We start from the raw sequence: 12,374 nt of genomic DNA, 5'->3' as shown, positions 1-12,374 counted from the left end.
TTATCAAGAAAATGATTCATCAATGAGCTTTGGATGGAATCCAGCGGGAGATATCCGTACCATTCCGAAGGAATCTAAGGGATCAGGCCTCATTATTGTGGATTAGAACAAGGCTGTGATTCCGGGAAGTTCAGTTTGATATGATCTCCTCATTTGGAATCGGTTACTCAGTAAGAATGGTAGCACTTCTGTGTCATGAAAGTAGCGAACACAGAATACTTCTATCATTGCAAGTATGTTAGTATTTCAGAGCATGTTTTTCTGGCTGATCTGAAATCTGAAAATATTTGATTGATAAACCAGGCAGTGAAACTAGCGTTCTGTCATGTGTTTGCAGTGCTTCGAAGCATTCCTTAACTGGCATGTTCCCGGAAACTCAGGATATGCCAGCTCATGGCAGGAATGTGTTGCTTAATGAGACTGTTTTATCTGCGCATTCTCAGTACCTGAGTACATCTAACCATTCACAAGAATGGCGATGAAGCGGTTTTGGTCGTTCATACTTTGAGTATACCTCAGTATATTCAAAGTATTCTTTTGTACTGTATGTTCCCAGTGAAATCACTTCAGTAGTACAATCTGGAAACAAACACAAAGCAAAACTTGAATGACTTTTTGTCACCAAACTGAAGCACCTCAAATTGGTGGGGCTGCTGTCAGCTAGTATATAAATCTCGTCCTCCCAATCATCTCCTTGAGTTTCAATTTCTCCAGTTGTTAAGATTAAAATTTCTATGTTAGCTCCTTCAGTCTGTTTTTCTTTCTTGGTGACAATACCAGAAAGATGAATATCTGACAGTAATGAGGCGACACCAGCATTCACAAAATATGCCAACTCTGGAAAGAAAGCTGATATTCTGTTGAAGGGCTGTGATTAATATGCGCTCCAGCATTGCATCATCACCGTCATCTTTTTCTCTCCATCAATATTTAATTTTCATCTTGGACTCCGGAGGTCTGTATTGGAGAATCTGCACCCTAGAGTATAGTGTCTGGATTAAGCATAAAGCTTGCAAGACAGACTGATGAGATGGTGTGATTTGGTTCATGTATTCGTCTGGAATGTCAAAAAGATGTGAGAAGGATGGTAAAATATTACCGTCCGTGATGTGTTTGTTTTGCAAAGTAGAAAAGGAAAGCCAATGGTATGCAGTGACCATTGTTAAAATGGCATCTCCATTGTCACTTTTCATGGCGCTTCCCTCCCTTTTTAACTGGAGCTGTTCGGTCAACTGAGGAAAGAATCCACAATTTATTTACGACTTTCCTGATGGCCATCCTTTCCACAGACAGACAACCCATTTATATTGTTTGCGGGCACGGGGAGTGGTGATGTTGGACCTGACCCAGTCATCCGTCCAGGTCAACTGCCAGCTGTATTGACCTTGACAAGAGGGTAGATATACTCCCATAACAAGTTGCCCAGGTTTCACTGGATAAACGCTTTCCTGACAAACAAAAAATGATTTAAATGGAAACAAAATTCCAACATTTACGAAAGGCAGCATGTATTAAGATTTGCGGTCACCACACATAATCAATCACTTTGCTAATTGAGAACATGACTGAATTACACTCTTTACCGTCTCCAATTTCTACAAATTAACCTGACCTGTTACAGTTCACTTACTTCAATGGCAGACCTTGAAAAGCGTTACCATTTTAAACAACTGTCTCTTCACCTAGGTTGTCCCTTCACACCATTTGATCTTAATTTCCAATAATCTGTCTCACTGAAATACATGCTATACACTAAAGCAACAGGTGCTATTCTTTGCGTTTGAAATCTTTGACGACAGGTTTCTCTCAGTTACTGTAAATCATTTCTTACAGGGATGTCAATAGCAAGGTTTCATTTTTTAAAATCATGTGATTTGAAAGTCTTGAACTTTTGAACCAATTGTTTTTTGCTGACACCTAGTATTTGTTCTTCCACTTGTCTTGAAATTCAGTGAGTATGTGAGCATAGGGACTGGTCTCACCAAAAGAGACCAAAAGAAACAACATTTAACAATTTTGATCTTTGCTTTGATTTGAAATAGAGATTGACAAAAAATTGTCTTGAAAAATATCAGACAACAAAGGTCGACAACAATTTTCCGGTGACATTGTATTTGTCGAAATTTGTGACTCTGTTTTTGCATAGTTTGAAAAGAACAGGAGAAACACAGAAACGTCTTGTCTCCATTGTTAAAGCCAAACTATGTCGTACTCTGCAACTTATCCTTGGTTCTAACTATCAGTATTGTATTCCCACGTCCTTCACACGCACTTGCAAATTAAGGTTGCCAGGAGAGAGACAGAACGTCTTAAGATTAAGAATTGATGGGAATGTTTTAGCTGGCTGGCTGCTTCAATTAAAGGAAAGGTATGCAGGCCAGTGGAATGGAGTCATTAAAATTATTATGCTGGAAGACCCAGCTGAAGGTCAAACAAGGTCACTGATCAACAATCCTCTCAGGTAATTTGGATTTAACAATCCGTGCTCTCATTAGGGTCATCTGTTATAAAAGGCTCTCAAAAACATTCTGGAAGAAGATTTCTCTCTGTAAGTTTTCATGACATGCAGAAATGTCTCGTATACATGGACATTCTGGAAGCCTGCAATGTCAACGAACCGTCATATCCCATGGGATCATACTCACACAAAATGACAGAGTTACACATCTGTGTAAACCTGTGCAATCCCTGGAAATACTGAATGATGGGCAGTCAAGTTGAAATCCCAGATATGTTCTAAAATCTCACCAATTTACAGTGTGATTACCAAGTTCCATATACCTTCCTCAGGGACGCGAGGTAAATATGTTTAAAGACATTCTTCTGTGTGACAGCAATCAGGCCATACCTGTTTAAATTCCAATTGATATTTTGCTTGTCCACATTGAAAATTTACTTAAGGAGAAATTGTCATTATTTGAGCCTCTCGTTCATCAGAACCCGCTGTTGATGTTTGCCGATTCCATCAGTTTGAAAATGTCAAAGGAATAAAATAATCAAGACTGGGAAATTTCCACTGAGGCTGGGATTGGACGGGATATTCCAGGGTGTAATCGCCAAGGCTCTCATCTCTAATCCGTTCACCTATCTGTGTCCTGCTTACATCATTAAGACTTTTTTCCCAGAACAAGCAGCTCGACCTTTTTTGAAGTTCAGCATTTTCAGAAGGCAGCATGTCTCCATGGTAGCCAACTAGCCGGCTTCACAAAGATCTGATTTTTTCCAAATGCTATCCATTTGAAGTTTTGCATTGACTGGAAACTTAGCAAAGTAGTTTTCTCTCCCAGTTGAGCCAGTCTCCACTCACAACAGAAAAGGAAATTCATCACAAGCATGCCAGATTTACACATTGAAATTCACCATTGATAATACCTAGTTAACATATTTTAATTTCTAATTTATATGCACGGTACACCTACATACAGTTCTGTCGTTTTAATTTTACTGATCAATATTTCTTGTTTTATGGAAGGAGGACATCTGCAAAGCTCTTAATCTAGGTCCGTAAAGGATAGATTCAATTTTATAGCCATGTTTTATGTCCAAGAATATCCCTGGTTGTGCAGTACTCGGCATCCTGTCAATAAATTATGTGTTCAAGGTTTCAGATCACTGGGTGAACACTGTAACTACTGACTTGCGGTGACGAATTTTGAAATACACCCTGCAAGAGAGGTCACCAGGTATCACAAAAAAACCAGCACAATTTTATGTCCTGTTCAATGGAAAAATACAATTAGGAAATTTTGCAAGTGTACGTCTGACAATTTCATATCTTCTGATGTACTCTGTATCAAGGAACGTATTCCAATTGTCTAAATATGAGCATGTACACATAACAATATCTAAGATGTTCTGTGGAGATATTCGGTTGATCTATTATTATTTATAGCTACTTATTGAGATAGGAGCAATGAAGGTACTTGGAATTGTTATTTTTTGGTTGATCCATGACTGAGAATAAAGAATGAAAAACAGCCACAATGATGAAAGCGAGTATCGCACTGTAAACACTACTAGAATATGAAGACGTTGAAGTTTTGCGTACCTGATTGTAACTACCCTAGCAATGATCATTCTATAAACAGTACCCAAAGGGGTATGAATTCGTTAATGTCAAAGGTCATGATCCCAAAGTGCATAGGGTAATTAGGTTTTCCGGCACTACAGTTATAGTGTCTCATTATATGAAAACCAATTTCCCTGGCAGTGACCTCTGACATGCAGGTCCGGAAAACTAGGAAGTTGAGGAGTGTATGCTTTGGAGAATAGCCAGCTCTTAAAAATGATCTTTTTCCTTTTGTTCATCATATTCGTTCAGATTTTAACTTAACAAGATTAAATTAATTTTGATTTCATAAAGTATATTATACTCCATGCTTTATGAAACCTGAATTTCACTATCATTATCATTATCATTATCATTTCATTATCAGTCAGTGGTTTCTTAAGTTTCATATTCCACACATGCAGACAATAATGTATTTCCTTGGAATAATAAACATGGTCATCTTGTCTTTTACTGTAAACCGTGCTTCCTCTATCCACACATTGAAACCTTATCGTCCTGCAAAAGGCTTTTTTTTTTTTTTTTTGACACAGTCCCTCCAGACACGGGAGGGGGGACTAATTTGGGGGGACTCTGGTTTTGATAATTTCTCGTTAAAATCCAAACTCGTAACACCCCTGGTAGTGCATGCTGAAATATATTACATTTTGGTCAGGTACAGTTTTCTTTCCAACACATCATGGAAAAAAAATTAAAAGGTCTTTTAAGGGTTTTGTGAAGAGAAGCCTAATCAGTTAAGAGCCTCTTTGTCGTGGTAACAGTGCTCTGCAAATTATATTTAGAGCATTATTCATTTCCAAAGACAAGTCAACCGTGAAAAATGATGGCTAGCTATTAGCGTAAGTGGAAATTTCACATTTGTTCCAGACATGCCATTCGTCTGAGTCTGCAATTCAGGCCATATGTACACATCCTATCAAGATTGATTATGGAAATGTAAAGTCAATTATAACCCTAAACAACCTCATTTTCGTATTTAGATGTGCAAGTTCAGTGCATGATAAAATTGAATGATCCCAAAATGTCATGAATGTCAGAACATTTCTTGTTGAGAGAGACAGTTTGTTACATACACTGCGATATTTCAACCGTTCTTGCCGTCATTACTATGTGTGATGTGAAGCTCTCACATAACAAGAAAACTCCCATCAACCTCCAGTGTTTTGTTCCATTAGTGTGAGGTGTGAACTATCAATCAAAATGGTAAAACAGGCACGGTGTAAAAACACAATTATGGTCACAACGATCCATTTTACCATTTTCCACCATGCAGTGTTATGTTTGCTTCTTTCGTTGAAAAACAAAACCCACGCACATCCTCTTTACACGCACGTTTCAAATCCTGGAACTTGGAAAGTGCAATTTCACCTCGAGGCAGATCACGTCCCTCGATATGCAGTTCATCAGCCTGGGAATTGGAAACTTAATCAGCACAAGAAATGAGATGGCAAGATCTATCGGTATTCGTGGAAATCTTCTTTGCCGAGAAAAATCCACTTACATCGGTATGAAAAGGGGAGAAAATCATGTAAGCTGTCTTAAATGTGAAGCTATTTTCACGACATAATCTTTGCATTGTTCAGCTTCTTTGTCAAGGGCCAGAATGTTATTTTCTTCAACATCTTATTCCATTTTGCCATCGTTAATATTCCAATAAGCCGCAGACTTTTTTGTTATATAATGAGAGAAGAGGATTTTTGAGGTGCACTAACAAGGGAGAACTCCCTTTTTGCCTTCATACTCTTTTTGTTACCAGGAGTTATCCTCTTTTCACAGGCCTGGTGATTAGTATGTAATTAATACATTTTCCAACTCGGACTGCATGGTGGCCTTCTTGTGGTTGTGACCACTGAGGGCGCTGTGTATTGTTGAAATAGGGAAAGCCTGCTGAACACAGAGCAATACTGTCTTGAAGTTTGTGAATGCATTCAAGTCTTCTCATAGGAAAAATGACAATATCTGATGAGAAAGTCAATACTTTATTTTTTACACCACAATATCTTCCATTGTTACTATTGCCAGTGTTGTTGAATTAGAATTGGAAAGATGATCATATCATTTACCCTATTGCCATATCTACACCCATGGTACGTGTAAATGGTTCTACTCCGGAATAAAAAGGACACAATGTGTTCTACAGACTCAGTTCACCCAAGAGATCACATGGTAGCGGTACAAACAAACCCACATGGGTACATTCGCAATACACATACTGGTACTTCTGTGCTGGTTTGCACACATGAGTTGTTTGTACTGTGGTCCATTTGAATTCCGGGTTTCTTCTATTGGGCTCTTTGAGAATAATAGGACTACCACAATCACAGTCGTAAATTGGGTTCTGAAAAGTCAGTCTGCACTTTCCCGTTCATGTCAATCTGCTCATCTTTGAAATTTACTCGAAAAAAGACTTATGCAAGCCAATTAGCAAGTTAACAAATTCAATAAACCAGTCCACTTAGTGGCCATTGCTTCTAATTAAAGCAGCCTCTTAAATCTATGTGTACAATAATGATGTATTAACTTTTTAATTGACTGATGGAACCATACGTAGTTAAACTTTTTGAGTGAGTGCTATTGACGTACATTTTATATCGTAATCGTCTCAGAAAATGATTGCTTTGATATTGCCCTTTTTTGGCAAATATTATTTTAGAATGACATTGTCAAAAATTCAAACTCAAATATCAAACTATGCTCCTGGAAAGTCCTTGAATTTTAAATCCTCATGGAAAAGTCCTGGAAAACAAAAAAGAGTCCTGGAAATTCCTGGAAAATTGATAATTAACCCACAATTTTCCAAAAAACAAGATAATCAGTCATGATATTGTACAAATGATATGTAAAACGATATAAAAAAGGATATATGTTGAAATAGATATTTGGAAAATGATCTTTTAGGACTTAAAAAGATCCTGGAAAATTTCTGAAATAGTCCATGGAAAATCTGTGAATTTTATGTGACTTTGAGTGTGTGACTTTGAGTGTGTGACTTTGAGTGTGTGGGCCCAGTACCCTGGAAACCTTAACGTAAATTAGAGTTTCTGTGATTTACGATGTAATGCTGGCATAATTACATCTGTTATTATGAAAAAATATACCCCATCTGAGGAGTTGAACAGACTTCTTTAATCTCACCTGCTTTTTTAAAATAGGAATGTGGGAATAGTAAATTCTATTCAAGTTCCTCCTCATTTGACTTTGATGGAAATTTGTAACAATTCATTGAGTAGCCGTATGTATCAATTATGGAGGATAATTGCCATTGCTGTGGAGCATATGTTTGATGTATGAAACATCTGCACACCATTCCCCGATGTCATAAAGTTCAGGGCAGCAGAGGGAGTGTATACTTCATATATTTCGCTTGCAATAACAACTTCACAAGCTGTGAAGTAGGTCTGTTTTCATTTTTCTGCCAGTGAAACCTCATTTCCTGCAGAGACTGTCTATCTGCCAGTATTTCTTGATAAAATTTTTTATATCAATATAGACTGAAAGGCCTTTTAAACAGGGTATCTTCCAGTCTAGGCTAGTGTACCAGGTTCAGATCACGACTAATTTTATCCTAAAATTAACCCTTTGAGTGCCGTAATTTTTTCCCACCAAAATTTCAGTACAACATTTTATCAGTTTTTGCGAATTTTTCTGTATTTTTTTGATAATTTTGGACTAAATAGACATATTTTATTTGCTACAGTTTTTTAATCAAAATTTTGGCAAAATCTTAAAAAATTTACTAGAGTATATTTTATAAAGGTGACAAAAATTGACTTTGGCGCTCAAAGAGTTAAGGCCAAACTTTCACACATGTATTTGACTTTCTTTTCTTCTCAAACCATTTACATGTAGTGTTAAAATTTTTCCCAGGCCTTAAAATGGCTCAAACCAATGTTTTCGTTCTTATTTTTTTCAGAAACTTTATAATAGATCTCAAGTAGATCAAGTTTTCAAACTACCAGTAAAAGATGACAGTGCCTGAAAATAATACAAATTATTCTTGGAATGAAGCTACTTTCTTTTCATTGTCTGCTTCCATTGTTGTATATACATTGTGCTTTCAAGACACCCATTCACTTATCTGTGACTTTGATAGACAAGGCGTTATTCACTTTGTCAAATTCTTGAGTAGATTCCTTCTCTCAAAGTAGCATGACGGTGACTTTTTTTTACATTGCATCACAGACACATACACATATGTACATTGCTGCAGTTATCTAAATGAGGAATAAACAAGAAATCTTTTCATTTTGTCTGTTTATCTTTGTTCTACATTCACGTGCTCTTTCCCATGTTGGTATAAAACAGATTGATATACAGATTTGAGTATTTTACTGGCCAAATTAATATTCTCTTGTAGGAGTCTAGGAGAGATATATTCAGGCCAGTGACTCATCAGATGCCTTTGCAATGATATACCATTTTAATATTAGATTATTAAGTTTGCTGATGGCCAGTAAATAAATATTTTTAGTTATGTACAGCAAATCATTGTCAGGTGTAAAATAATTTTGTGTATTTCATTTTCAGTAAGGATGTCCCCAGGAAACAGAGTAGATCAGTTGGGAAAACAATTTTTCTAAATCATGCATTATTTTTCATGAAAAAAGTTTAAAGGTCAGTGGGTTTTTAATAGGGCAGGTCAGGCTACCGGAAACACATGTTTTTATTTGGCCTTGTCCTGAAAAAATATTGGAAGATATAAAAACTACAGTTGCTTAGACCATACTGTTGGTATCTTTGCTCACATTGGAAGAAGAAGTGAAAGCAAGAGTTTTGACAGGAGGCAGTCATGAAATGCGTTTCTTCAAATTTTCCTTTTTGTTCTTCCCATAGGACTTGCAGTATATCTATTCTCAGCTGCATGGCATGGAAGCATTGAATTCACTGAGAGAGCCGGCACTGAGGGCGATATGTAAAAGTATACGATACGAATTCCATGATGCCAACGATATTCTCTACTGGTAAGTTGCCTTACCCGATTCCACCTCATGAGGGCAGTATTGACACCAGTCCAATAGTGGGGCTTTGCCAGTATATGTTGGTTTCAGGAACATATTTTGCAGTAGCAATGATTTTGTGTTCCCAGTGCAATAGGGACAGTAAACCCAGTTAAGGTAGTGCACACCTCAAAAATGAAAGACTTAAACACTTGCTCAAACTTTCCTCCATCAAGCTTTCAACCATTCTCTTCCAAAATCAAAAATCAGATGTTATCATGCAATGTTGATACGAGAGAAATAAATTACCCAACGTTTACAGATTTGTGATATTCAATATGGTTGCCATTTCTGAGTTCCTTATGTGGTGGAAAATAAAATTCCTGATTTTCACAAAACTAAATCGATGGAAACTTTATTTACTCTGTTTGCTTCAAAATGATCCCCCACAAGTGGCAGTCCAAAAGAATATTTTAAAAGTTTGAGAGTCTGACTATCTATCCCCGAGGTGAATTCAACCTTTAATAAACGTTATCAAATGTCCTCAACTTCGGTTGTCCATATTTGGTATCATTCATAGTTTCTTAGATAACCCTTAACTAGGGCCCTTTAGGTAAATGACGTTTAGCAAGTACATCCTTCTACTCGTCAAGTTTACTGTTATGCCTCCTCAGTCCACCGTTATTAATGTTCTCAGTAAATCTTTTGTTTGTGATGTGCAAGAGCTGTTTGATGCAAACTTCTTCGTAATATTAAGTCATTTCTCATAACTGTTTTTTTCCTAAACATATACATGTATTTCATGGCTGTTTCATGTGTAGTGTGCTGTTGCTTTCCTCAAATCTTCCACATTCATAGATTCATAGATGTACGACTGTAAGATGGCGACTGGGGTTAAATGCTATGTTATGCACTGGTTTTTTCCGCAGTCCCTCTATACACGTGTATGGACTATGGTGTTTTCACATACGATTTAGCAGTTTGTGCCATTTTTTTAATGAAAAAAAAATAAAGTGAATTTGTTTGTCTCAAAGTTCCCGTAATCATCTTACAGGGTTGAAATTTCATTTGTTTGTTCAAATGTATGCCTAGTATTGAAATATTTCAACGTCCTTTAGGGCAAGAGCTGTAAAATTTGATCAAATTTCTCTAATCTTCTCAAAAATCAGACCAAGTACACTTTTTCGTCATTAACTTAGCTAAAATTAATTATGAGATTCAGTGAAAAAACTATTGAAAAATTAAATATGTTGGAGAAGGTTTTAGCTGCAAAAGGGTATATAAATAAACTGTTAAAGTTCAAAAGCTGTAATTAACCTGCATAGGAGACTTAGTGGAAATCAGGGATATATGCATATTAGCTGTATGTCACTGTTCACAGAACTGTATCAAAGTGGATGTGTAGACAATCTTCAGTTAAAAAGGCACAAAAGTCAGCCAATTCATCTTGGCAAGTCCACTCTGTTCCAGCTGACAAACTCTGACATACCTATATTTCAAAAGCTCACTGTAGCAAAACGCCATCACTCACAGACACTGCACGCGGCAAACTGCACCTTCTCAGGTTAAATTTTCATAGTGAGACACTAGGGGGCGCTGTCTGTCTCAATTTCAGAAATGTCATAGTGTCATCTGCCTCATTTGGTATGCAAATACATAAATACTTGATTAGAAATTTCCATCGCTGAAAAAGTAGTTTTGTTCTGCAATCAGTACAACTATCTTGACTGTTTCCCTGATGGATGGTCTCAAATTAGTGAATTTGGATTGTAGCTAACCAGAAAAATCAGTTCTTCATTGAAGCGAATGATTCTTCATATCCTGCATCGACTGACAAATACTCATGTTTTTTAACCCCCTGTGATTTTTCAGTCGTGACGATCTGAGTTCCTCCTGGTTTATTCTGCTGACAGGATCAGTCTTCATCGATGGATCTATGTACTTACCGAGGAGCAGGTAAGGAAAGAAATAGATCGATAATAGCTGGTTTCTATGGTAACAAAAGTAGTGTGAAGTTCCTGGTGTAATGTTTCCATAGTGACCGAGAAAAAAAATGAACGATGCAGTTTTCGTATTCTTGATTTCAAAAGATAAAGTGATGGGCTGTTGTCCTCCGATTTTAAAACATCTTCTGAGAATACCCTGTAAATTACTCTGTGGCTTCATTTTCTCAGAAATCTTTGCAAACATGCTTTCGTTTGCCTGTGCACTTTCGACGTTTTTTCTTTTGTTCTGACGTATGATCAAGAATATTCCACCAGACACGCAGAACACTCGGGGAGCTTAGTTATAAAAGCATGCCAATATTAAATTTCAGTTTTTCTCATATTCTCAGAAAAAGGAAAAGTTTCATATAAGAAAAAAACCTGACATACTGACATATGCAATGTGTACAAAAACATACACAGAGTTGGTTTGTATATATGTAGTCCCATATTTGTAAGATTATTGCGAAACATTTGATTAACTGTTGCAAATTTTTTTTGCACATAAACTTGTGGTATTACTCCTGCTTGCAAACCACGTACATGAAGGTTTAGCCACAGCAGTGATCTGAATCTGTCAAATCTGTGAAAGAGTTACGTATTTATAAATGTCGTAAAATATTTAATACTAAAGAATTAAAATATTAATGGATTGTGCCCATGTTTTTCCCATCATCCCACACACATTGAATATTGACTGGGAGAGTTGAGCAGAAATGGCAATACTTGTGTTTTGAGTTGAAGAACTAGTAGCTCAGAACCCTTGAAGCAGTGTGTGTGATTTTAAGAAGCTATATTCAAGTGAAAACATGTGGAAATATACAGTGGTGGATTTGATACAGGATTTATACGCTTCGTTTAAAGCTGTGTGTGTTTTTGCTGTACTTATTATTCTGTGTTGTACGAGTGTTTTGTTTTTGTGACACCTAGTGCTTCCTGAATGTCTTAGTGTAGTACCCCGTGATTGCAGGATTTTGGATCTATAATTATTGTTTTCGTTCACACATAAGGTGATAAGACATCATTGAGTGTGTCATCATTGAGGGTTGTTTGTGCAAACTGTACATGTATTTATAGTCTCAGATGAGATCTGATGTTTGTAGAAATATTCAAGCCGCACAAAGTGTAAAATTTAGTGCTTTATTATGACATATGTTATTTTTAGAGCCATTCAAAACTGACGGAGTAAACTACAGTGTTTGTAACAAAGTCTGAGATCTGCTATTTTATAGAAAAATGTCCAAAATTTACCTAGAAAAAATGCACTGAATTTTTTCAGAAGTAAACCAGCAATCTAAAGTCAAAAATGAAATGAAAGGTTTCTTTATACATATATCTCTGCAAAGTCTTATTCCTTTGTTCATCATCTGTGTGTGGAGGAGG

The 12,374-nt window shown here is 36.6% G+C and overlaps 1 protein-coding gene across 1 annotated transcript in view; it reads left to right on the top strand.

Moving 5' to 3' along the window:
* LOC139122561 (rap guanine nucleotide exchange factor 6-like) overlaps positions 1-12,374 on the top strand; it is a 130,083-nt gene that overhangs the window by 55,083 nt on the left and 62,626 nt on the right. The window contains exons 2-3 of the mRNA XM_070688103.1: positions 8,903-9,030; positions 10,879-10,962. Of these exons, the coding sequence (XP_070544204.1) occupies positions 8,903-9,030; positions 10,879-10,962 (212 nt within the window). The remainder of the gene's footprint in view (positions 1-8,902; positions 9,031-10,878; positions 10,963-12,374) is intronic.

The sequence above is a fragment of the Ptychodera flava genome, chromosome 22 (genome assembly GCF_041260155.1).
Source record: "Ptychodera flava strain L36383 chromosome 22, AS_Pfla_20210202, whole genome shotgun sequence".
Lineage (NCBI taxonomy): Eukaryota > Metazoa > Hemichordata > Enteropneusta > Ptychoderidae > Ptychodera > Ptychodera flava.
The sequence above is the reverse complement of the archived record's forward strand: the minus strand, read 5'-3'. Positions and strand labels throughout refer to the sequence as shown.